The sequence below is a fragment of the Coturnix japonica genome, chromosome 7, assembly GCF_054131305.1.
Source record: "Coturnix japonica strain WE chromosome 7, WE-NBRP24, whole genome shotgun sequence".
NCBI classification, from domain to species: Eukaryota; Metazoa; Chordata; class Aves; order Galliformes; family Phasianidae; genus Coturnix; species Coturnix japonica.
The window spans coordinates 20,122,422-20,150,157 of NC_140669.1; the positions used below are offsets into that span (position 1 = coordinate 20,122,422).

General features: G+C 34.3%; 1 protein-coding gene across 11 annotated transcripts in view; it reads right to left on the minus strand.

Annotated features, from left to right (window-relative positions):
• CCDC141 (coiled-coil domain containing 141) overlaps positions 1-27,736 on the minus strand; it is a 49,009-nt gene that overhangs the window by 15,053 nt on the left and 6,220 nt on the right. For all 11 annotated transcript variants that reach the window (XR_014948051.1, XR_014948049.1, XM_015868375.2 and 8 more), the window contains exons 3-20: positions 25,890-26,081; positions 24,123-24,231; positions 23,617-23,870; positions 21,592-21,711; positions 20,979-21,173; positions 20,259-20,422; positions 18,349-18,490; positions 17,056-17,175; positions 16,316-16,507; positions 15,467-15,643; positions 12,697-12,876; positions 12,048-12,170; positions 9,590-9,778; positions 9,155-9,334; positions 8,639-8,788; positions 3,870-4,010; positions 3,270-3,458; positions 1,644-1,827 (exon numbers count right to left, since the gene is read on the minus strand). Coding sequence is in view for 9 of the 11 variants with exons in the window: in XM_015868375.2 (XP_015723861.2) it covers positions 1,644-1,827; positions 3,270-3,458; positions 3,870-4,010; positions 8,639-8,788; positions 9,155-9,334; positions 9,590-9,778; positions 12,048-12,170; positions 12,697-12,876; positions 15,467-15,643; positions 16,316-16,507; positions 17,056-17,175; positions 18,349-18,490; positions 20,259-20,422; positions 20,979-21,173; positions 21,592-21,711; positions 23,617-23,870; positions 24,123-24,231; positions 25,890-26,081 (3,001 nt within the window). In the remaining 2 variants the exon portion in view is untranslated. The remainder of the gene's footprint in view (positions 1-1,643; positions 1,828-3,269; positions 3,459-3,869; positions 4,011-8,638; positions 8,789-9,154; positions 9,335-9,589; positions 9,779-12,047; positions 12,171-12,696; positions 12,877-15,466; positions 15,644-16,315; positions 16,508-17,055; positions 17,176-18,348; positions 18,491-20,258; positions 20,423-20,978; positions 21,174-21,591; positions 21,712-23,616; positions 23,871-24,122; positions 24,232-25,889; positions 26,082-27,736) is intronic.

The window sequence follows — 27,736 nt, forward strand, 5'->3', positions numbered from 1 at the left end:
ATATAATAAGATACATATTTTTTAAATCTGTGGTTTTTTTCACTGAAGTATAGAGAAATACACCTTGCAGCCTACTAGCTTTTTTTCATCATTTGGTGCACAGAGAAGAACTACACGTCCCAGACGACCTCATGGTCAAAGAGGAAAGTACATCATGGAAGTGACACTCCCTCTCTGCTACTACCTGGCTGCAGGTGTGGGTGTGCTTCCAAGCCATGGCACCTTCAGTTTCAAAGTAGGCTTCTCGATCTTCAGAAACCTGTCTCTCTCTCATTTTACTTGATTTATTAGCCTCAATTTCAATTGCATTTTATTGTGTTATCTTGCATTCTGATATCAGTTAGTAAAATAAGTTTCCCTCCTTAGATCATTGCCACTACTCTGTTTGTTTCCTTGAGCCCAGTTCCCAACTCCCCACCCCTTTTCCCTTATCCCTTCCCATCTGTCCAGGGCTGGTGGGCTCACAGGCCTTCTACCTCCCTGTCACAGACACAGACTGATCTAGATAATTCTGTGACAAGATTCCACCTCATAGTATCTGCAAGTCTTGCACAGGGTTTCTCTTTGATTAAAATTTACTACTATAGGTCAGTGACTTCACTTGAAAAAGTGCTGTCCTCAAACGGTTTCCTGAACTACCAGGCTGACTATATAGCTGGAAGGCAATTGAATCCATATTATAAGATATAAAAGAACCAAGTCAGGATGGAGAAGCTTTCTCCCTAGACAAAATACATAAATAAAACACAAAGCAGCTTCTTTCTCCCAACAATCCTAATAAGATAGTGAGATTGTGTTAAGAATCCATTCTGCCAATACATTCTCTAGGGAGAAGAATGTTTAAAATGTTTAGAAGGTTATAAATAGAAAAAAATTATCCCTGTTCTCTAATTAGCCTTCCCAACACAAACTCAGAAAAATTTGAAAGTACAGTTTGTTGAAATTTCTTCATATTTGTTACTTGACTTTATAGACTACACATTATCCTTCCACATTTGGATAGACACCTTATCTTTATATAAAGTAACCTGAACAGGTACAGAAACATTTTGAGCTGGAGAAAAAAGAAAAACCTCAAGTTGTTTGACCTGCATTCTTTTCAGTCAACAAATCAATGTTTTCAAATGATACAATTGCAAATACAATTTTTACATAACAATGCACCTTTTTTTTTATAATACATAAAGTGAGCAATCAAACACCACAAGCTAGTCTCAGCACTGAGATAAAAATTAATTCACCACTGATGCATAACTCTTTTAACATTCTTTGACTTCAAAGATTTACCCTGCTACAAGTAATTATGAGCCATAAAGTCTTAATTTCAAGCTCATAAATATTACAAGAACATTCACAATCAGATTCCAGGGTGAGCACAGTCTGCATAGGAAAAATCAGGTAACTTACCAGACAGTAAGAGTGCTTTTGCACTTTTTTTTTCAGTACTTTCCCTGAAATTCTTCACATTTTCAAGTCAATACTCTAAAACTTTTGTTGTTGGTTTTTTGTTTGTTTGCTTTTAAGTTTCCATGATTTTATTCTTAAATTGACAAATCTAGGAAACTGCTTTCTTCTGTCCTAAATAACTGCATTTTGTTTGTTTGTTTGTTTTTCTCTCCCAGAGTTTCCAGGTAGATCCTTACCGTATAACTGTTCAGCCAGATCTATAACCTGCTGAAACTTTTCTTCTTGTTGAGGCAGCGTAGCCTCGATAAACTTATTGAATTGTTTGTGGAGAGTCTCTATTGCTTCTCTTGTTTTGCATTCTGCAGAATACTTGCCAACTCTAATGACTGTTGCACTAACATCTTCAAAGCAATATTGACACTGAAGGAAAAAAAAAGGATAAACACTGTATCAGAACGAACAAGAATCAGCATTTCAAGCTCTTATAAAATAGATAAGGCTATTCTTATAATTTCAGTAATTGGTGGCATATATTTTTCCTTAAATATTGTGATTTCAGCTTAAAACACTTGTTCACTACAAATATTGATGCAAATTCTAAAAGCTTTTCCATTTTCTTTAAGCACTAGATTCATAAGTTAAAGTTTCTGCACACGTGTTATAATTTCAAGTTCTTTCCATTTTACATATCATTTACCTAACTTCATTGCCTTTTATCACGGCCTAAGCGAGGCTGCTTAGATTTAGTTCACTGGCAAACAGTCCTTAAAGATATTGAGAATCTTTCTACAAATGAGAATGGGCTTTAGAATGTATCCTTAAAAATATTTTTGGTTAATAATACTGGAGAGATAATTTAATCTGCTACTTACTTAACATCTATATTACATCACCAAGGGAAGCAGCTAATAATTAGCTTAATTTTAATTGGCATTTTAATGCGTTTCAGACTATTCCAATACTCTGAAATAGAATTATTGAATAAGAAGTTCTATTTCACACTGAGTAAGAAGACATCTTAAAGGCTATTTCTGGAAAATTCTTTTTCCCAAAGTATTTGGATGTTAATGCAAATCCACAACATAAATTGTTTCACTAATATATATGAATATATTAGTGAATTATATTATATATATTATTCACTATGGATTTATATGAACTTGGGGGTCAGGGTTCTAAAGATAAACAATAACGACAGAAATGTGCTTGACACACAGATGCACCAACACAGTACCAGCAAGAAGGAAAGTATTGTTACAAACTTTTAAAAAATATATGGCATCATATAAGACAATTTTCAGGTGTATTAAAAACAAGTTAGAGAACTCTGAAAAGGAACTGCACTCTGGGTAAAAAAAAAATAATTTACCAATTAAGTATATTAAAAATGTACATTATTATATATGTACACATAAATATTATGTGTATATTAATATATACATTATGCATAGATATTATGCTTCTGTTAAGGTATTGAACATTTTACATTTCAGTTCCAGAACTGTACACTTTGCAGGCAACTCTTCCTGACAGCTAACGAATTGAGTATTGTGATGACTTGGCCTTGCGGTTCTTTTTGTGTTGCCCCAGAACACTTACAGAAAACGAGCACAGAAGTAAAGTGTGATTATAGATGTGTCATGTGGCAATGGAGAACTCAGCCTTAAGCATAGCAGCGCAAAAGTATAGTCAAGTTCCATGTTCACTCCCCCAACTTTAAGTTACAAAGAAAATAAATAGAAGAAAATCCAAATCTATCATCAATCTACTACCTTTGGAAGTTACATATTTCATTTATTGTTAGAAACACTCACATCTACCCCAGTCCTGAGTCACAATTACAGCTATAGGTTTCTTAGTACCTCTTCCATCATCAAATGCAGATGCTCTGTGAGGCCCAGATTTTGCTTATAATCCTCCACAACTCTGCCAAAGTCATCCAGCTGTTTCTGTAACTCACTGATTGACTCCAAGAAGACTCTAGCACGGGGTTCATCTGTTGCAGAGTCCACTAATTTCTTCTCTAAATTGTCCATCTTCTTTTTAAGAATCTGTTTAAAAGATGTATCAGTAGCTCAAACAAGTATTTCCAGTTCTGAAACAGTAAGTTAAAAATATGCACAATTCTACTTTCACTTTTGTGTTTTAAAGTAAATAGGGACAAAGGGACAAATTGGTTTCTAAAAAGTTGTGGGAAGATTTGGAAGAATTTCTAGTGTGTGCAAAGAATAGGTGGGGCCAGAATAGTTTAAGGTTCCAATAAGCAGCTCTAGGCAATGGAAGCAGAAAAGGGCTCTGAAGGCCAGAAAGTTGAAATGAGAAAGATAAGCAGCTGGATGCAAAATAAAATGCATATTTATTGTTCATAAATTGGATAGGGTATTGGTTTTAATTGCACTTTGCTTGGCATAGGCTATATAAATATTTGATTGTCTCAATTGCTAATAAGTTTTCAATATTACCTGCATTTTCTCAGCATATGTATCAACTTGCTGAATCTGTATTTTAAGTGCTTTTAAATTTCGAGCTTTTTCAGTTTTCTTAGTATAGTTAAACTTCAAATTGTTGAATTTCTTTTTGAGGTCCTTAAATGATTCTCTAAGCTGAAAAAGAGTAAGCATATTTGTCAGTAAAGGAAAAAAAAAAACAAAACAAACACTCTTCTGTTTAGCTTGCTTTCCCCCCTCCAAGCTTTTAATCCACAATTTGAATATCGAATACAGAAATTGTTAATACTGTGTCATCTCATAAAACATCTTTATATACTTAGAATTTATTTATTTATTTATTTTTCCAATTAGGGAAAACATGTAACCTTTTTATGTCAGAATTTATGCATTCTGAGTACTGAGTATTGTTTCCAGAATGGCTGAGGCAAAAAGCTCAGAGTAACAGATTGAGATTCATGCTCAGACAGCTGGGTCCTAGGGCATTCACTTCACCTACTAAGAAATGACTTTCAGGTTCTGTAGTCTCTGTGGTAAAACCAGTAGCCAGTATACCAACATCTAGTTTCCAGAAAATAAAATAAATTACTGACCTAGGGCAAGTATTATGGTTGCCCTGAAAATAATGCCTCCTATTCTATTCCGATGGCCCACAATGTCAGAGACAAATGTTGATGGTATGGCAGCCGAGGCTGAACCTTCCCACCAAAACCCCATTACACGTTGTTGCCGTGTGACAGATGGCAGCAGAGAAGCAGTCTGACAGAATGGCATCTGACATGAAAGTGCATATGAAGCAAAGCTGTGTTCTGAATTTTTCCATGTGTGAAATATATCACCCATTGACATTCAGTGGTGATTGCTGAGTGTTTATGGAGACCAGTGATGCGACTGCAGTGAGGTGGTAGGTGCTGGGTTTCATCGCTGGCAAAAGCAACATGAAAGATAAGCTGCATTCTGAACAGCTATACAGATTTTTATGAGTGGCATAAAAGTCTTGTTCATCACAGCTGAAAATGCATAGCTACTGGTAGCAACTATATTGAAAAATAGAACTTTGTTTTTGTTGCTAAGAATTGTCTCTATCAAATGGTATTATTGCGCTCTGCTTTCGTTTTAATGGAAATAATAGGCATTACTTTCAGAGAAAATAAAATATTTGTATTTACTTAGAATACTTTTATCCTACAATACAATATTTCATTTTCTATTTTTTCCCCCGAAATAGAATGTTATTGTTCTACTGGGAATTGACTAACAGAGAAAGAAGTTTGTAGGTTTATAGACTATTCAGTGGTTCTATAATCCGTGTGCTATTGCAGCTGTGGACTAATCTACAATATTTATGGGAAAATAAAATGGATGGAAACAATATTTAGTAATACCAGAAGCTCTCTGCTTCTGAGAGAATTTAACAGGTGCTCAGATTTATATACTATGGTTGTCTAAATATCTCAGTATCACTATCCAGAGCATACGAACGTTATTCTCTGCAAGGTCAGGATGTAGACTGCATATGAGGACCTGAATTTCAATAACTATTCTATTTACACTTTCTTCCCCCCCCCCCCCCCCTCCAACTCCAATTATCTGTTTGTTTCAATGTCATTTTACAGGTGTGTCCTTAATAAACCATATCTGATTCTTTGCATTAGTGGTGTTATATAAAGAGACATATCAAACAAGTATCAAAAAGTATCTTCAAAGCACTATGAAATTTTTAAGTGTAAAATGGTATGTTTTGTCTGGAAGTTAGACAATTTTTATTTCATTTACAACTTCAAAATATATTGCAGTTATCTGCTACAGTAAGCATACTGCTAATGCCTCAGAAGAGGTATTTTAATTACTTCTCAGTTCCACAGTAAATACAAATCCTTTGAAAGTGTTCACAAAAATTGAAAAGGAAGGAAAAAAAAACAACCTGAAAGCTTTTTGTGAATTTCACATCCTTTGGGAGCTGACAATCCTTTGCATTTAGAAGTACATAGAATTCTAAAAAAAAATTATATTTACCTAAAGGAAATGACATTGAAGAAATGCACCAGTTCTAATAACTTAGGCACTGTTCTGCCAGGTGAACATATACAACTGACTGCACTCGATAAATTTAAACAGCTTCAGGTCAACACCCACAACTTAATACTTAATTAAAATATTTGAAGCTTTTTTTTTGTTGGTTTTTTTTTTTTGTTTGTTTTTTGTTTTTTGTTTTTTTTTTAAATTAGATTCATACTGTCTCCCTCCTCAGTACTACCCCTAAAAATCCAGGGAGTAGAGCATGCTCATTCTGCTGTTACTGTCATTGGAAAAGCTAGCAATTCACCTTTATTATTACACACTAATGTTAATCCACCAGGGGATATCTTTTCCATTTTCATTTCATCTAGGGGGACTCTACCACATTATTTCAGCACTGAACAGATTGATGGTATTCATTCAGTAAAATAAAAGGGAAATGAATTCTATCACACTATGAACTCCAATCAGTTTAAGCTCTTTATCCCTCCTAAGGATTCTGAATAATAAAACCTATCTAACACTGCTATTAATAAAACCACCTCTGTAGAATAATATTTTGTATTCAGAACAAAGCCTCATTTGCTCATTTAATTTTGAGGAAAACAAGAGATGAGTAAGTTCTCTTTAGTTTATTTCACTGGCTTATGCGGATACATCACATCAGCTAGTGATCTGCTATAAGGACACAGGCTCTCCGCAAAACACGTGAAATTAGATCTCCTTGTTTCAGATATGATGGCTCATGTGTCAAAGGTCTGCAGCTGCTGTCACTCTTCTCTTTTAGCCTCAGTGGAAAACCAGATTCAGCTCAGACTTGCATGTTATCCTCTGAGAGCATGTGCACAACTTTTTCTCATATCAGCAATTCTACCAAGGTATGATATATGGCTCAATTGTTAGAGAACTGAAATTGAAACATATCTCCATTTTCCAATATTTCTCACAAAATACAATGAGAATTACTAAAGTATCTATGCACCCTAGTATGCTCTAGTGACTTCAGCCAAGTTTAATGGAACTTTACGGCTTCTCCATTGTGTCATAGTCATTTATCAGTCAGCTGTTCCTAACTATAGTTGAGCTGTCATGAGTGGAGAATGATGGTGGAGAGGGTTTTAGATATCAGTCGCTAAGATTTATCACATAACTATTACAAACATGAAAAAAAAACATTTATAAGACTGATTTAAACATGCTTTTGTTAACAGTACAATTCTACTAATGTGCTTTGATTCCTTGTCTCTCTAGGAGGCACTTCAACGATGTTATCCGCAAAATTAACTACAAGCAGAAGATAACACTAAGAAATAACAGCTTACTAACTTGAGAACTAAGGTAGATCATTGCCATTAAAATGATGTAAATTCACATTTTCAAAAGGAATCAGAAAGAATTGATCTGATTGGGAAAGCAGAGAACCTACTTTAGCATGTGTAATTCTTTCAATGCAATTTTTGTGCAAGAACACAAATGTTAACAAAAGTAAAATGTCTTTTTTAGTGCAAGGGTTATTATGTGTATGTAACCCGGCTACTTTTAACCTCATGTACAGGTTCAACATAGTGCTAAGCTACATAAGGCTTGATTGGTCTGTTACAAACAGTTGCAGTGTAATGTAGTGGTGTTTTGGCTCTATATAAATATAGTAGATAGGGAAGAAATTATCACAAGTCTGCCAGATATTAGCAATATTTCAATTAATTTCCGATGTTAATTTTAATAGATTACAAAATAGTAAGTGAAAGCTTGTAACTTGAAGATTATGGAACTAGCTCTTGCTTCTTAATTTAAAAAAAAAAAAAAAAAAAAAAAGAATAAAAATAGAGGTAGATTAATGAATATACATCTACATTATCTTAGTTTTACTGAGGAAATTTCTTCTATATTAACTTCTAATAGAAATGGGATATGATTTAAAAGGTATTCTTCCTGAATACAGCCAGCCTTACACGCAGGATACTGAACAAATACTTTTCTTCAACAATTTTGAGGAGTTTTCATCAAGAAAATGAGAATATTTTAATTCAAACTTCAAACATTCTGAACATAAAATCTAAATGCTAATGTCATCAACATCTCATTTAAGCAGCTCACTCTAGGAAAATTCATTCTGGGGGATGTGTGTCCTAAATTTTTGCTGAGAGAAATAGCTTTACATTTTAACTGCAAAGCAGAGAGTAGATTCATAATTGGCCTGCTATGATGCTACATCAATAATCACATTAAGTAATTTTACCTAACATAAATTCTGTAACACTGAGTTCCACTATCTTGTGTAAAGGAACACTTTTTCCTTTAACAACTTTTCTAAGTATCACACCTTGGGTTACTGACAAAATATCAAGAACTGAAATATTCTGAATTTCTCCTTAAAAGACTAAAAGTTCTTACAGACACAAACAGGGTTATAATCAAAAGTTATGTAAATTCTACTTTTGTTTCAAATTATAGTTTGATAAATACATGTATCTGAATACCCACACATTTCAGATGAAACTGATAGCGCTGAAAATCAAAGAAAATATAGCTGCTCTATTTCCAGTGCTCTTAGTACAGTAGAAACTTCATTGCCAGCCCAAAATCTTCTTATAGTCCTGAGCTGCAGAGTTACAGACCATAGGCTATTATTGCTCCTATTAAAGGTTGCTGGCAAGATGAAAATTACCATTTCTCTACAAGCACAACAGATCTAGGAGAATGGCAAAAAGCAGTATGTATTACTGAGCACAATAACCCTTTTAACAGGTATTTCTTTCATTTACCTCATTTATAGCCTCTTGATTAATATAGTACTGGAAACGCTGTGACAGTTCTTCCTCATACTTGTCCGCCTTGGAACTCCAGTTAATGCTGTCACATTCAAGTCGGGAAAGTTCTTGTTTCAGATTCTTTACAGAAACATCCAAGCAATTCTAAACAGGGAATATAAAAATAAGGTACAAAATTCAGGGTAATACTGATTAAATCAGTCTAAAACGAGAACTGCAAAACCAATTCATTGTTACAGCAAGCAACTAAGAATAAATGTCATCATTCCTGTATGCTTTGTTTCAGTTGATGGCTGTATATCTGCAAATTCTAAAAGTAGAAATTGAAAAATGCCTAACTATTTTAGAGTCTTTGGTTTTCTTTCCTTTAAGAGGATTCTCAAAGCTCTGTATTTATTTCATTCACTATATTAATATATTTTCTTCATACATCTAAATGTCTATAAGGTAGCTCTACAATCTTCTTACATATTTATCATTGATTTGATAGGTCATTCCAATTCTACTCACAGGCTTCTGCACCACAGACAGGATATCCACTCCTTGGTTAATAACCAGCTTATAAAGCTGTCTGATATGCATATGTTTCTTCTGAGCATTCAAAAGGTAAGCTTTGGCATGGTGCACATCTTCAGGGCCCACAGTTATTTCCGGAAAATCCAGTTCTCCAGATTTTGATAGACATTCCAGCTGGAATATATTGAACTAAAAATCAGTGTGTATTTTAAATGTGAATGGAAGTTTACCATTACATCCTTACCCATAACATGCAATTAAATTTGGGCTCCAATCTTAATTTTAAGCTCTCAAAATTTCATGCAGTTTTAGATCCTAAGTTTTATTCTGATAACCAGACATATTAATGCTGTTCATTTGAGGGTGGGAGGGAGAAAGAAACAGGCAGAAAAATAAAAAACATATTAGCAGCAAAAGGATTGTACTCACTTGTTTTTTAACATGATGGAATTTAAGTGTCTTGTTGAAAACCTCATCATACTCTGTTATTGTGCTCTTTACCATTTGATGAAGGTGAATAAGCTTGCTTATTCCTTCAGAATTCTCTTTCACAGAAAATCCTTTCTGACTTAACAACTCTAATAATTTCATCACGTACACAAGCTCAGCATTCAGTTGCTAGTTTTAAAAAAAAAAAAAATAAAAAAAAAAAAATTAGAGTAGAAATCACACAATTATTTGCAAGATTTCCCTTACACTTGATGAAATATAACAACCTCTGAGTGGTAAATTCCCATAGGAAAAACTGCATTAAAGATCAAGTTCCCTACATTTGTTAGTTGGGCTGACTGACTGCTGTGTTCTCACATCTAGCACAAAATGTTTTGCAATATGTAAGATCACAGTGTTTCTAAGTTTCATACTACAAAGATGATATACTCTTTTTTTTTCCAGCGGAATCCAGCAGACACAGAGCTCAACTCTCACAAATGTGAGGAACTGGCAACCCAGCAAAAAAGAGCTTCTAAGCCAGACACAACCTCTTAGTTTCTGCAGCTGTAGATCAAAGAGCACTTCTGAACAGCTGCACTGCATGCAGACACTGCCACCCTCCACAAAACAGCATGACTTGCTAGTTGACTTGCAGGACTGTGAAACAAGTATCACATGTGAAACTCCTGATAATGAGTTTGAGGATTCTTATTAAATGAGCATCTACTGTTAGTTTATTGTTAAGGAACCTTAAAAAAATGCTCTGCCTTTCACAACACAAAAAGCTCCCTCACCCCCAGGGAGCCCAGCTGAAGGGAATTTTCAAAGAAGCAAGTTAATATCAGACACCAAAGTAGCAAGACAACAATCTTTGAATATGTTTCCAGCAAATTCATATGCCCAGGCATACTCAGTGACCATCAAGATTTGTAATTTTACAAAAATATTTTCCATCAGAAAACCTCTTTTCTTTGTTTCCATTGCCCAGTGAAAGACTCAAACACGAAAAAGGCCAGATAGGAAGAAATAGCAATACTACTTAGACCTGAAGTCATGTAAAATTTTAGCCCTGTGTGGAGTCAGGAATTGGATTCAATGATCCTTCTTGGTCACTTCCAATTCAGGATATGCTATGATTCTATGAAATATCTCTAAACCCTTCTCCATATTCTTTTTCTTTCGTTACACATGAATCTCAACTACTGTTAAGAAACAGACTTCAATTAAAACAATTGTTAAACTGACTCTTGGGGCAACAGGGACTGTCGGACTCACTAAAACTTAGTATTCAGGGAACAGAAGAAACTCAGCATGATACACCTCAGCCTCAGACCAGCTCCAAAGCATACAGAATGGCATAGATTGGAAGTGTTTCCCTCAAGTTTATAAGACTCCCTCAAGTAGTGGAAGGCTGCAGAGAGTTCTCCCCAGAGCCTTCTCTTCTCCAAGCTGCCTCCATCTTTCTTCAGAGGAGAGGTGCTCCAGACCTCTGATCAAATTCATGTCCCTCTTCTGGACCTGTTACAACTGTTCCACATCTTTCTCATGCTGGGAACCCCAGCCTGAATACAGTACACCAGATGGTGTCTCACAAGGGCAGAGTAGAGTAGGACAGTCCCCTCCCTCACCCTGCTGGCCATCCCTCTTTTGATGCAGCCCAGGATACTGCTGGCTTTTGGGTTGCAAGCACACACTACTGGCCCATGTCCAACTTTTGTCCATTAGAATCCCCAAGTCCTTCACAGGTCTGCTCTCATTGAATTCTTCTCTCAGTCTGTATACATACTTGGGATTGCCCCAACCCAAGTGCTACATCCTGCACCTCATTAGGTTCTTGCATGCCTGCTTTTCAAGCTTGTCCAGGTCCTTCTTGACAGCATCACTTCATTTTATTGCATCAACTGCATCACTCAAGCCTAAGAGTCATCAGGAAACTGGCAGAGGACATGCTCAATCCCATAGTCTAGGTTATTGATAAATATGTTGAAGAGCACTAGTCACAGAACAGACTCCTGAAGGACAACACTTGTCCCCAGCCTCTACTTGCTGTTCAGATCGGCAGACCACAAACCTCTTGCTGCAACCAAATTTTTTATTCACCCAATAGTCCACCCTTCAAATTCATATATATTTCCAATTTAGAGATAAGGTTGCATTATGAGACCATGTTAAAGGCCTTGCACAAGTCCAGGTAGACAACATCAACATAATGCTAATGATTTTGTCTGTATGATGATTCAAACGCAGCTAACATTACACAAAACATTCTGGGGACAATGAAGATAAGATGTTTTCTCCCTGACCTTATCAACACACAACTCTCTTCCAGAAAGTTAATACAAAATGTAAAACAGTGTGACTCCAAGTTCTGACTGAAAGCAATGTGAGTATGATTGTTCACTGCACCATCAAGACCATTTGAGCAACTACGCACTTCAGGAGCTCAGTTTCTCACCTGAAACTGTGGTTTCAATTGGTTAAGTTTTTGTTGTTCTAAGGCGATACAAAGATCACTTCCAAGGTCAACTGTTGATGCGAGCCTGAGTGCCTCTTGAAGAACTTGTAGCTCACGTGTAGTCTAAAAGATAATCATATTCAGTGATATTTCAGCAATATTTCAGGTTTTTTTGGTAGCAAACAAAAAATAATTCATCCCAAATTTAAATTTGAAAGAACCATCCCTAATGCAAACATGCAAATACTATCAGTAAATTTCATTAAGATAGATTATTAATAAAAAAACAGAGACACTGAAATTCTGAAGCCCTGTAACAAGAAGCTCTCAAAGCTTTGTCCTTATGGACATGGCTGGACTTAGAGTTTAGTAGCTATTAAGAAACAAATTAGTTTAAAAACTTAAGTTTCAAGATGGTGCTAAAAAAATAATAATTCAAATGACAACTCGTAGGGTTTGAAAAGTGACAAAAAAAAAGATCAAAATCATAATCATTCTTGAGGACTATCTGGATGGTAAAACAAGTTATGAATAATTATCTATTTCTCTTCCTAATATAGTATCTCTAAATAGTTGATGGAGAGTCAAAGACAAAATACTAAGAAAGTAGTTGTGACAATTATTTCTAGGTTGTTAGTAGCTTATATACCTTATTTAGTTGTTCTTTCAATATCCAGCACTGTTGCTTGATGGGTTTTACTTGATTAATTTTTAAATTCCAGATTGACCAAAGATCAGTCAGTTTTTCCATTTCTTTACTCAAACTGATAATGGTTTCTTCTACTATTTGTACAGATCTTTCTACTTTTAATATTAAGCCCTTGTTTACCTGGTAAATAAATATGAACACACATTTTCCACATTTGTATTTGTATTAAAAAAGTACAATAAAACCTCATTAAAATATCAACAAAATTTAATAAGAAGCAAATATTTTGGGATAATTTATTTGAAAATTTCTGGTACTCCATGTGCATTTAGACACACTATTCTCTTAGAAATAGATATAGCTGAACAGATCTTATATATTGCAGCTATGACTAATGTTACTTTTTAAAATCCAGAACGACGAAAGGGATAAAGAATAGACCACTCTGTGCTGACAACTACAGTAGCACTGAAGCATTGGAGCCTGTTCAGTATTTGAATATTTGGCAGATTTTCCTCTTTTTAAACAGAGCTCAAACACTGAAGAAAAACTGATGATGATATTGTTGCTTTTCCTATTTAAGAATTTTTCCTTTAAGAAAAATTGGGTTTGCAAATTACTAGTTTGGTCTGTATCTTTCTACATATTCTTGACTTGTAGGTTTAACTATCATCAGAAAAGTAGAAGAAAATAAGGTAACAACACAACTCCAGGATTTCTGAGAGAGTGAATATCTGGATACATGTATATTTTAAGTAATTTCACAGAATAATAGAATCACAGAGTAATTAAGGTTGGAAAAGACCTCTAAAACCATCTAGTCCAACCATCAACCCATCATCACCACACACCTCTCAGTGCCACATCTGCCCTTTTCTTGAACACTCCAAGGGTCAGTGACTCCACCACCTCCCTGGGCAGCCTGTTCCAATACTTCACTACTCTCCCTGAGAAGAAATTCTTCCTAATATCCAACCTGAACCTACACTGATGCAACTTGAGTCCATTCTATCTAGTTCCATTGCTAGTTATGCAGGAGAGGCCAACCCTCACCTCACCACAGTCTCCTTTCTGGCTGTTGTTCTACAATTTTCTAAGCAATAACTCTCCCCCCACCCTTCTGCTCTGCAGATTAAACAATCCCAGTTCTCTCAGCTGCTCATATACATACTCAAACATACTCAGTTTGCTGTTAATTCTGAAGAATTTATCCCTGCTTGGCTGTATTCTAATCTGCATACTTCAGCCCTCACTAGCTGCCTCAGTTCATTCCTTAAATGAGTTTTTCCATTATATTATCATTATCATTTTCCCCTTCTCGTCCTCTCAGCTCACTGTGATTGGTCCTTTATCTCTCCCATAAAAGCAGAATTAACTGCTGCATATCCATGCTGCCTACATCAATTCAGACCAGTTTAGGAGGCATGGCGTAGTGATTTTATGCAAATCTCAAGCAATCATCCCATGAAGAGGTGCTAGAGAATTAGACTGTGATATCTAGGCAATGCAGCTGATTTCAAGAAAGAAATGTAAAGACATCAGGAATGATTACCTATGTATACAGAAGCTCCAGCACCCATTTTTTTTAGAACTGCATGCACTTACATTGCTAATGACTGACTCTTAGTGGAAGCAAAATGAGCCAAATACCACGCAGATCTATGCTGCTTTCAACACGAACAAAATTTATGTCCATGTATTATGTTTAGTACATGTTCTGGGCTCACTAACAGACACCTTGTTGTCAAACTAAAAATTTTATACTTATAATACCATTATCACTCATATAAGTCTTCAATATCTTACGCCTGCATTTGTACCTGTAAAATCAGGTAATGGTAAAGCCACAATCCATCATTTACAGAACTGGGATTAAACCCTATCAGAGGCAAATATCAAATATTCAGTGCAATTTATTAAATTCTACTAAGTTATATTAAAAACAAGCAGATAATTCCCTCCTGCTAGGGAGAAAAAAAGGCCATTATTGATCAAACTTTCCAGAATTCTTATGATTTCTGCTCTGTTTATACAAGCTTTCCTACACATCAGCTAGGGCTGGATACATGCCAACCCCTGAACTCAAACATTTGCTGTATTTTTTCAGAAAGATGCCTGTGTCCATAAGTTCTGTGCAACTAATATCATCAACAACAAAACTGCATGGTATGATTTCAGTAAAATTTCAGCTTTCCAGAAGCAAAAGAAACAGCGTCACTAGTTATACTACCTTTGTTGCCCCGTGCAACAAATTCTGTGCAGAACAAGAGAAATTTTCATTTCAAACTTTGGGAGATAAGTTCTACCTCCAGAATTATTCCATCTATTTCATACACTGTTGTGTATTAAAATGTTTGATCACCTTACAAACGTTTCAAGTTTCAACTTTCCCTCAATTCGATTTTGTAAACAATTTGACACTTCCAAATCAGAGTTGTTTTTACAACTCCATTTTGTGAAAGTACAGATACTAAATTTCTCAGAATGAGATTTATTTTATTTTATTTTTTAAATTGGGAATTTGGGTTGGTTTTTTTTGTTTTTTTTCATTATTTTGTTCCTTAGATTTAACTGTGATTCCATAGAAGCATAACACTTATTTCATCTCCCCAACTCCTCCACTTGTTTATTCATGCACTGAAACAAAACAAATGCACTTCTGCTTTAGGCATGTTATTTGATGAAGGTTAGAAGAATCTATACAACTATCTATCATATTTATTCATAGAACCATAGAATCACAGGTAACTCCATGAAATAAAATTCTCACCGTATTTACTAAATTAAGAAAAATGCTCCCCAGATTTTCAGTGGAAAAAAACTTCTCTATAAATTTTTTCCATTTTGTATTAACTGATTCCATTGCATTTTTATTTTCACACTCCCTACTTGTTTGTAGAGGTTCTGCTTGATAGAATTCCTTCAGATATTGAACATAGTCATTCACCTACAAAAGATAGAAAATAAACTTTTTTTAAATCACAAGTTCAATTGCTATAATCTGAAGATAAAATTCAGGCTATATTGAGTTATTTACAGATTTTAAAATCTACCTCCCTCCCAAAGAGCTGCTGAATTACTAAACAACATTAAACGTTTTAAGTAATCTGTAAACCAATAGATGAAAAGCAAGATTCACAATTTCTGTCACAGATTTTACATGTATTATATACCTTTCCTTTTTAAATTCCTTCAGACAAATTAGCACTTCAGTAGAAACACAGATTGTTGTAAATACCTATACTATCATATAAGATATTATGATAGATTTTAAGAAATATGAAAATAATCACTCAACTTTTATTATGTGTATAATGAGAGACCAAGATAATTCACATGAGAAAAAGAAAAAAAACTTGATGAAAATCACCTCCCATGATGGTGATTTAAATCTCTAGAAAACCTGTATGCAGGCTAATAATTATGGTAATGAAAGTTCAATGATCAGGGCCACTTGCCCAGATGGTGCAGACCACCTTTAATGCAGAAAGAAGCTTAAGAATACTTGTAGTTCTACCGTGGCACAGCGCTTACAGCATTTGTCTTACTTAAAATAAAGCAAATGTCTCTGCTTACAAGATTTTTCACCACTTAAACAGAATAATTAGGAAGCCTGTACCTCCAATGAAGACTTTAAAAAGGCCACGTAACTTTTCAGAATTTCTATTTTTGTACTAGTGTTTCTTTCAGCTTTTTTCAGTTCTTCATTCAGGAAGTCAGTTTTGCTGTTAAAAGCTGCCACTTGCTCAGGTTCAAACTCCTTCACATCTTTGATGATTCCTTCAGCTTCTTCCAGTTCACATGAAGTTTCCTTTCAAGGTACAATTGCAGAACAAAATATTCAATGACAACGAAGCATTTGTGAATATTGATAACACATTGTTTGTTATCACTAGCATCACTTTTTTTCTGAACAATTCAATTCCTTAGTTGAAGAGCTCATAACGTCCCCAACTATGTGCTAAAATAAAACATTTGTTTCTTGTAACATTTTAACAGTGAAAACTGCATATGTCAATGAAAGTAGCCATTAAGACTGGAAAGGAACAGGAATCTCAATATACAGATGAAGTTCGCCACTTCACAAAGCAAGAAGTAAAACAAAAGAAGTGTTCCACAGAGGAACACAGCCAACCAGACCAATACACTTCCATTCATAAACTGTATAGACTAATTTTCTGAACTCATTTTCTGAGTTAACTCCCTCTTAGCAGCTTGTTTGATACTTATTTCTTTTGAAAAGAACTCTGTGTCAACACTTGAGTGCGACTGGTTCTTCATAAACCTTCTGCTGTAGTTGTTTGCATTTATTTCTAAAAATATTTAACATTAATAAATCTGAAAACTCTTGGTCTTTACCTTTATTTGATCTGCCAGCTCAAGGTATTCGTTCAAAATTCTTTCTGACTCGGACAGACAGGAACCAATCTCCACATCAACTGCAAGCTTTGAGGTGATATTTTTAATTGACTGTGATACCTATATTTGAAAGCATTATTTATATAGTTAGTTTACAAGACAAGACGTATATAGGCAAGTATAGGAAATCACTTTACAGTGAAAAAAAGTAACATTTTTCTGGTACCATTTAAATTCTGTGCTTTCTATTGCCAGAGCACTTTGGAATAAAATTCTACTATTTCACACATAACATTTGGGTTGGGAATGTTTTCTTCTATTTCTATCTGCTCTCATTTTGCTGGCAGTTCAACCTCCAAGATGTTTTCTAATGGAAGATTGGGTACAAACTGCAATATTATACTTATGGAAAAATTAAGCTTTACTTTTTGAACAAGAACTAACTTCGTTATTGAAACTTCAGTTAATAATCCTGATTATCTGACTGCAGATATCAGCATTTCTTTTACTTTCATCTAAATTCAACAGTATTTTTATTGTGTTCTAGTAGATGAGGCAACTTATATGGAAAGAATATTCTAAAGGACTAAGTTATTTCAAATTGTTTTCTCATTTGATTCAGAATTGTTCATTACAAGCATCATGCAAATATTAAGAAATATCTGATTACAGACTTAATTACTCAGTCATCAAATTTCATTACTTTTGTAAAAATTACTTTCTACACTCTGGGAGTTTCTTCATATAAATCTTATTGAAAGGTTGGTGTTTTGTTTTTGTGGCTGCTTGGTCTATGTTATCATTTACGTATGGAACCTTATTTAGGAGTCGTGTGTATTTCACCTCTGACGAATCATTAGAAAGGTCTGCAGTACTAAAAAATATTGCCATATTTCTATTTAATTATGCTGCAGATAATGACGAAATAAAATAAAGACAGAAACAATATAGCAAACTTGTATGTGGGTCTCTTATGTGGGTCCCACATAAGAATTGCTCTCTTCTTTTCCAAAAGAACAGATTTTAATAGCTCATTATCTTAGCTGTAATAAAGATAACTGTTAAAATGTTCACATGGAAAAATAAAAAAATAAAAAATCTGCATTTTTCAGTAGACATTTATGTTCATTGCTTCTGATAACAGAATTCAGCATTTTAATTACAGAAGTGTGCTCTCTAGCAAACAAGTGTGCTATTTGTAATTGAGTCAAGTTTAATATTCATATAGTTATATGATGGAAATGCAATGCACTGGTTATGAATACAATTACATAAGGGCATTTTACAGCGTACCTTATTTAGATGATCTTCAAGTGAGGATGTCCATTGTTGCTTCTTCAACATGAGTTCTTTATCATCTGGATACTGTCTGATTAGTTGATCCTCTTTTTTGTTAACATTCTCTATCATTTTCTGAATCCCTGTTATCCAAGAGCTGAAATGAATAAGTGCAACTGTTAGTACTTCTCCGGTTTGCTCAGCAAGCAGGCTTTTAATGATTAAGCAAACAAATGTCCTGTTGATTTGTATGACAAAGGATTTCATGAGAATTTTAAGCTGTGACCCTTACAAGAAAAGAAAAATAACCAAGAGAAATATTAAAATGAATGCCAACAAAATTGATAACAAGTAGTACACGGTGGAGACAACTTCCAAACAAATCACTGGAAGTTAGACTCACATGCGTCTACCTGTGAGATGATACCTGATACCCTGATCCAATGAGAAATACTTCATTTCAGAAATAGTTCTAATGAAGAACTAGAAACTGAGACCACAAATAGAAAGGTCCTAGAATAGAGTAAAAATACATAGTATATCATTTCTACTGTAAAAATGTATACTTTGGAACTGTTTTATTATAGAAGGTGAAGAATGTCACATACATTGTAATCCAACACTTCTTTCAAGATCCTACTTTAACAGGAGGAAAAAAGGTATCAGTTGACAAAACAATTGCTTATTTTATGATTTAAAACTTTTAGTAACAGGTAAGCAATTCACAAACTGATGTTTGAGGCAGTTCTCTTCAAATCATGAAGAGTTTCCTGTATATAACTAAGGTCTGAATTTCTGAAACCCAGAGATCGATTGGTTTACTAATGAAATTTAACAATCATGAGAATATCTCGTGAGACAAACATTCAAAATACTTTTTTTGTTTGTTTGTTTAGTTTCATATGGATTAAGAATTGTACCAGATAACAAACACATCACAGCTATCTATTTTTTTGTCAGATTATACTTTCTCATTTACTCTAAGGCAAACCTAAAATTTTTCAGGTCCAGACATTTCACTGCCTTTAAATAGGAACTGCCATATCCCTAAGGATTTCCAATCATTGCTATGTAGGAAATGGAAAGACTGCTCTTTTCTATTCTATCATTATGCAAAGCTTAAGACAATTGCTTCAAGGATGGCAGAATCTCGGTTGCTGCAATGAAGTCCACCCAAGGTTTGAGAATATTTAAGTGACATAAGCATTTAATGGTAAGGCAGATCTGTCTAGATGACCACTAGATAACTATCACTCATGAACATCTGTTCTTTGAAGAAGAATGATCATTACTTCTTATTGCACCAGCATGAGCAGTTGGAGATATTAAACTACTAAAACTCATTTTAAACAAAGTTAAGATTTACATCAGTGTGAAAACAAACATAAAATGTGTTGTAATTAACAAAAGAAGAAAAAGTGATTTGATGCACAAATTAACACTACTGAGCAGAGAAACTTCCATACTTTCTGTGTTTTGCTTAACACCTGCACTGCTGTCTTACATCAGATCCCATTATAACTACCTTAAGAGCAAGTTTCAAAACATCTAAAAGGATTGCACTGGGCCACGGGAAGTATTCATATCTGCTGACATTTTATTTTGATTAATATATGTATATTTCTTCAAATATATGTAAATTTCTTCAAACTAAACCACTGTTTCCAAATGTCCTAACTTACCAGTTCTGCTATTTGACACAGCTTTTTAAAGTAGCATGTAGCATTCTCAAATATTTTCATTAAAGAGTTTTGGTTTGTTTAAATATAGTCAGCAAAATATGAAAGATAAGCATGGCTGAAGCTGTCATTTAGAATCACATCTGCTTAACTGACTTCAATGGCTGTAAATGATTTTAACTAATAGAGTTGTAAAGCAAGAGGCAGGTATGGAGCAGTGCAGCAAACAAAAAATGAAGGGAATACCTGTGAGAATCTGCTTTATTAATTAAAGTTTGTCCTTTTTGCAAAGCACACGCTGTGCAACCTTTAATTTCTTCCTGTAATTCATCATACTTCATTGACAGGACAGGCAAACTTAAGCCTTCGGAGTTAAAAATTTTAAGATAATTCTCAAGTGCATCAAGTGCCTGAAAAAAAATATATACAACTTCTGTCAATATTTCTACTTAAACTCATCTGCACATGCATTTATATAAACAGATGATCAAAGGTCAAAAAATATTTCCCCATTCTTTAGGACAACAACTTTTAAATCTAGGATTTGATTCTATTGACTTAGTTTCTGCAGAAGAAAACATACACTTCAACAAAAGTTAATACAGTTACGAGCATGTAAAATCATGTTTAGTTTGAATTAGAACTACTCAATTTTCAGAAAATATCAGGAATCTGATGCAGAACCAAAATAGTAACAGAAATACAATTGACAGTGTTAGCAATCTGTGGAAGCACACTCTTAAGTGCCTTTACCAGTGTTTTCTTATATTGCCTATTTTTTGTTTTTCTCTAAAGCATGCAGTTTCTCATTCAGCAAGAAAAAAGTGACAAAAGTATTCTGCTTTTCAAAGCAGATTAAAAACAACGATTCAATACTCCATTATTAAAGTCACTAAATAGTAATTTTAGTAAAATAGAGATGAACCTAAGCCTACTATGCATAATTTGGCCTAGCTTTTTACCTACCTTGCTAGCTGTATTAAAAAAGTCATTGGCCTCTTGTAATAAGGCTTTCCTCTCTTCCATATGGCAACACACTTCTCTTCGCAACAGCTGGATTTTCTGATTTGAAAGATGTAAATGTTCTTTTTCTGCATAGTCTTCTGACAGCAAGATCTTAAGTGCTTCAGCCTCTAGTTGTTCCACAGTGGATTTCCATTCCTAGTTGGAACAGTTCAATTTTAGTCAACTGTGCAAAGGAAAGCAATAACAATCTTCTATCTATCAAAAAGCAATATCAATATCAAAATCAATCAATCAAGAAGCAATCTTCACCACAGTCATATAAATACTGGAAAACATATATTGCATGTACGGGCCTGAAATGTATAACCTTTTGAAGCTTTTTCTTCCAGGACAGATTTCTCAGCAAATTATGTTTCAGCACAGTTATTGGCAGTTGCATCTCACATCCATTGACAGAGTTTCACAGGCAGTAGTCATTCACTATCTAAGACATATAGACGTATTCACCCTATGTACGCAAACTGTGTATCTACTCACACAGTTAATGCTCGAGTTCATATTTTCCTATTCTTTTTTTAAACTTAATTCACTGATCAATTATCTTATTTCTTACTTCCACTCTGACTTCCATTTCTTTATGCTCTTGAAGTAACTGTTCATTTTCCAATAAGGATGAGCCCAGGTTTTGCTTGTGAATATAATCTCTGATGTTTTTCTTGTACCAGGATGTTACCTAGATGAATAGTATAAAGTATTATCAGCAAACAAAGGATTTGAGAAGTGTCTGTCCAATCCTTAGGATATGTACAAGAAGATTTCATCTACAAAAAGCTCTAATTCAAATTCCTTTCATTTTTCACTTCTAAATGTTCATGCCTTTATTAAAAAATTTACATTTTCCTTAATATTAATATACACAGAATAGAAGGATCACAACAAAAATAAACACCTACTGAAATATATGCAACAAAACAGGGACGAAAATATATTCATGGAAGAACTTCAGGCAACATTTTAATGCATTAAAGGACCAGGTTCACATTTTCCTACAAACTAAGCAAGCTAAACTCTGTGCTTTCTTTCTAGCTGTTGCAATGCTATGATGCATACAGCTATAGGAAAAAAAAAAAAAAAAAAATCAATGAAGTGTACCGTGAGCAGATATGCTTTCAAGCAAAGAAACAACAGAACCTTACTATATCTCAGTATATATAAATATTTGTAGGCAATTAAACATACTAATTTGTTATGGAAAGTTTACATGGGAAAAGGAATCCCCTACATTTACTTAGGTAAGATGTGAAGACATCCTTTAAATCACTGGACTACAATGCTTGCTTTTACAGTCAGTTAAAACTGTCTTTAATAAAAATAAAATAGAATTTTTGTGACTTATATCTACAGTTTGTCTCTTATAAACCTCTCTAGATAACCAGTGTGAGTATACTCACCTGTCTTCTGAATTTTACTCAGATTTTATCTCTGCCCTTGATGCTACCAGGGACCAAGCTTAGTTTCAGTTTTCTCATATATGCATGATTGGGTAGATAGAGAAAAACTGCATTCATAAATCTTCCAAAGATAATTAATCATGCATAAAATAGCCCAATCTGTCTCTGATCTCCATCAATGATAGAGATTATCAGAAAATAGGCTGCTGATAATTCCAAAGAGGAAGGTCAGACACCCTTCTTTAAAAGAAAAATAATTAGATGCTCCTATATTAAAAATACTGATAAAGGAACATGTTACAATCATGCTTACAAGATTATCACTTTCTAACTAAAGATTAAAGGAAGATACTGCATTTTAAGAAGCAGGCACTATGAACTGATGCTTACATCTGTAATGCAGACTTCTGCATTATGCAGAGGTATATATGTATTGAAAAGCAGAAGTGGTACAAAAAGCAAAAACCTACTCATATCCTATACAGCAAAGCTCATCTCCAGTACTCTACTTTCTTTGTATCCCATGAAATCTCATTAATGTCAGTGGGAGTTCAATATGCTGGTTGTTGGGTGGTTTTTTTTTGTTTTATATGTAGCATCATTTGACATCCATATTTCAGTTCAAGTAAAGAGACTAAAATACATTTCAAACCACTGAGAGGCTTTGAATTTCTGCCAGTGCTCAAAGATACATGTCACATCTTGGAGACCAAGAGATAAATTTTGCATTACATCTCTAAAAGTTAATTTCCCAGAGTTTGTATTTTAAAATGAATATATTATTTGCCCAAAATGCAGACATTACACAAGGCTTGAATTTATGCCTTGGCTAGACATTATATTCCAGTAAGCATGAGAGTAAACCTACTTTAATTTGTCCATTTTAGTATATACTATCCTCAGCCTGGATGCAGGCAGGATCTAACAGGTCCTTCTCTTTTGATGATCGGGAAACTTGCCAGCATATTAATTTCTATACCTACCTAGCAAGAAAAAGAAACATCCACAAGGAAAACTCATTGCACAGTATTTTCAACCATACCCAAATTAGGACAAATAAAAAATGGCTTTGAGATATTAGATCAGTAAATAATTAAGCCCCCTTTCTGTTATAGTCTGTTTTGAAACAGCGTGTGGAATTGTTATTTTATTTTAACTGTTACTTGCCTTAGTACAATGCACCTTACCTGGTTCTCTTGTTCATGCCACAGACAAATCTGCAGAACCTGCTCCAGACCTTGACGCTGGTGCTTAAGAGAACTGTCCAGTTGCCTTCGTCTGTCTTGCAGCAGTTCAAGGAGGTTGTCAATTTTCAAGCAGCTGCTCTGGGCTCCCTGAATCACCTCAGGATTTGGGTTTGGTCCCTCATGTTTGAATTCTTCAATGAATTCAGTTAGCTCATGGCTTTTGTTCAAAAGTGCAAGTGATTTTTCCAGGAGCTCTGTAAGAATAGAAGTTGATAGGTGGAAGAAAAAACAACCCAAGAACACCATATAATTTGTAAATCTAGTACTGTCATTAAAATTCTAATAATATATAATTTTAATATTATTTAAAAAGAAAACTTTATATTTTGCCAAGGTAAAAAAAAATAAAAAATACACTAAGTGATATAAAAAAAATACACAAAGGAAGAAAAATTACCCTTGAAAGAATCAGTGCGCGATCACACCCTGTCAGGAGAATAACATACCTTTTGTATGATGCTCTTGTTGCAGGAGGAGTTCTCTTAAATTGTCAGTATTGTCAAATTCTTGAGCATTTTTCAAGAAATCTTCCACTTGGTCAATTTTAACAGCAAACTGCATTAGAAAAACAAAGTGTGGCTGGAAGCACAGTAAAATTGTCTTTCGTAGAACTAGACCATAATCCTTTTCCCAGTAATTTAATATCTATTATAGGGCAAATCCATTGTTAAGTTCTTGGAAAAAGGGCATTCTTACCAACTGATAGCTACAGACTCACAGTGCCCTTTCTATTTGAGTTTTCACTGATTGAGAGGACCCAAAATTCATTTGTCATACTCTGAAAGTATAGTCTGTCATTCTATATTAGTATCTCAGACAGAGTCTAGACACTGCATCTTAGCCATCCTTATTGAATTGTACTGCTCCTTTTCAACAGTGAAGAAACCAACTCCACACTTGTATTTCTGTGTAATAAAAGATGTTGAAACCCACAATGAAATTAAGGAAAATTAAAAGCCAGCCCTCAGCTTTTTCTATCTTTTCTAATTTTCCAGATTTTCCTCTCTCTTGATTTTTATGCTATAAAAGAAATCCATCTGGCAATCAGCATTTGGGATTTTGCTTCTGATTTTTCATTAGAAAGTACCCTTAAGATAACGTTTGTGTTCCATTACAGTGTAACAAGGATTTCCATTATCACAGGTTGTCATTGAAAGAAAAATCTCCCCATTAGGAGTCTGAGTGATTCCTATTTAAATCAATATTGCATTTCTTCCTTTCACCTAAATATAATGTTATGATCTGTTCTATGCTTCAGCTGCTGCATTTTACTTTAATGATATAAGGCTGTTGCAGGGACAATTCAACCATTCCCTAGGAGATTTATGGTGCACCAAGTCGACCTCAGCTGGTACAAAATTTTACACATGCTACCAGATATTTCTTTGTATAACTACACATAGCCAGGACACAACAATTAGTAAGCTAATTGTTGATCTTACTGATTTTCCCTTGGAGCTCTTAGGACAGACAGGAGTATTATATTTGCTTCTTTAATTTAATACATGGCCCTTAGCCATTGCTGAAAAAAAATTATCAGAGGGATTTATTAAACTATTTAAGTTCCAGCAATGTGAAGATAATTGAAGGCAGGGAGCAACACAGCATAACTCTGCTCTAGCTCCTTGTATATAGATGAGTTAGGGTAAGAGCCACAGAGAGGAATGGGGGAAAAGGAAAACACTTTGAAATCTGACTACACAGATATCTGGAAAGAGAAGTCTTGAGTCTTTACTGTCAGGTTACACTAATGTTTCATTTGTAAGAATAATTACAGTAACTGTATGCAGACACCTTCAGTGTCTAATCATCACTAAGCATTAACAAAGACATCTAAGAATTTAGCTCTTTTAATTCTGAATAATTCGAATCATAATGCATAAAAGAACCACTGAAACACATCCACTGAATTATGTGCTTTAAGTTTCCATCCAGTAATGTTTTTCACTGTTGCTTTTCTGTCAAGTATGTGTTTTGGAGACAATCATGACTACTCTTAAAGCCTACATACTTTTGTTCCATTTTATCCTAATCTAAGCAGAAGGAGAAAAAAAGAAAGATGGCTCAAGATAATATATTTTCCTTAAGCAGTTCAATTTCTAGGAATGCAATAACCATCTATACCAAGTATAACAGAGTGAAAATACAGTGAAAAGAGATCGTGTAAAATGTGGGAGGATTCCAATTAAGAATATTTTGATTTGAATACACACCTCCAGAGCATTTTCAAAGAACACTGTAGTAAGTTCCAGAAGTGCCTGTCTCTTCTGTAACATAATTATGAGGGCATCCCATGCATCCCCAAGTGTCTCTGCCATGGCATCATACACCTGACTCTTCTCCTTGTTCTCCTCAGCAGCCTTGTCTGCTTCATGCAGCAGATCCCACACCTGATCTTCCAAAGCCTGGAAGAAAAAAGAAAAGAAATCTATAAATGGAACCCAAAACCCTATGCTGATATCAGGACACTTTTTCAGTGGATCTGAAATTATCCACAAGTCTCTTACTCGTGCGCTCTGTTTCTAGTTCCTTGTGTCTGTAGTAGCATATTTCACTGACAGTTTCTGAATTCCTCCTGCATTTCAGAGGCAAAAGTTTTATGCAGTCTCATTTAACAGGAAGTGTTAAGACTATCATTCTATCTCTAAAATTTAGCCTCAAAATCTTTTACATCTATTTGAACACAGATCATCCCGAAAGCTGAAGAAATGCAGATGATCAGTATCTTCTTTCATATGTCATCATACTCTTTTGACATCATAGGAAAACTAAAAAAGTTCAAAGCTTTAGAAGTTTCTCAGTCTCTGATGATTTCATTATTATTCAAAAAAAAAAAAAAAAAAAAAAAAAAGTAGTTAGAACACATTGATGTATTTTCCTAAAGAAACAAATTAAAAGCAAAGACTCAAGTAGAGTTTGCTGCACTGCCAAAGCTGGACACCAAATAATAAACATTCTATTGTCAAGATAATAATTCTTTTGTGTTTCATTCCCTTTAATAATGTCATCATGACAAAGATAACCACAAGGCCAAATTCAGCTTACATTTACATCTTTGATGTTTAGAAAATTGATGAGTATTTGATGTATGCTTTTTTTTCCCCTCCTGCCTCAGATCTTCATCATAGACACGAATATAAAGTATCAATATCTGCTGTTCTTACAGATGTTATCAGACAAATATATAATGGAAAAATAAATCTATATTAGACAAGTTCAAACCCATGATAAATCACTCTCAAGACAGAGTGTATTAGAGACTAAGAAACCGGAAAGCTTGAAATTCTTCTGGCATTTCAAATTCTTAGCTTGAAGAGACTCATTAGTTCCCTCAGAAAGCGACGCTGCTAGTATAGTAATAAACTAAGGGATTTTTATTCCTTCACTGATAGAAACAGAATGAAATTACTTGAAATTATCTTTGCACATAGACAACTGAGGAAAAAAGTTGTTGTTTTTTTTTCTTAGTTTTCATAGGTTTGCATCAGAATTTGTCAATTACTATCATGCTGTCAAAGCTATAACATCAGGTTGCCCACATAATGCTGGATTTTACTAAATATATACAAAATCTCTTCAGAGTCAACAAAGCCTTTGCTCTTTGTTTAACCTGAAGAAGCCCAAGTATCAAATATTGTGTATTCTGTGTTATCATGATAGAAGATAAATGAACTAAAGACACAGTCAGAATTTGCTATGTAGTACTGATCTCATTATTCCTAAACTTCTTGACTGGTTTGCATCTCAAAAACCTAAGACTGAATAAAGAACTGGAAAGAAGTGTTTATTAAATCCCAATTTATCCACTCTGTGTCGTTGTGGTTTTGTTTCGTTTTTTAAATTACTTGCAAAATACCATCCCTGTCATATGATGAAAAACAACTGAACTTTGCAGCTAACTACATAGCTAAGTACCTTAATAATTATGTGTAAATAATGCAGATGACTTTAACAAATAATTTATTCCGTAACAAATTTATTGAAAAACAATCATAATGAGTCTATTTTTAATCTAACTGAAAGATATCAAGTAATTATTTAAATAGAAACAAACAAACAA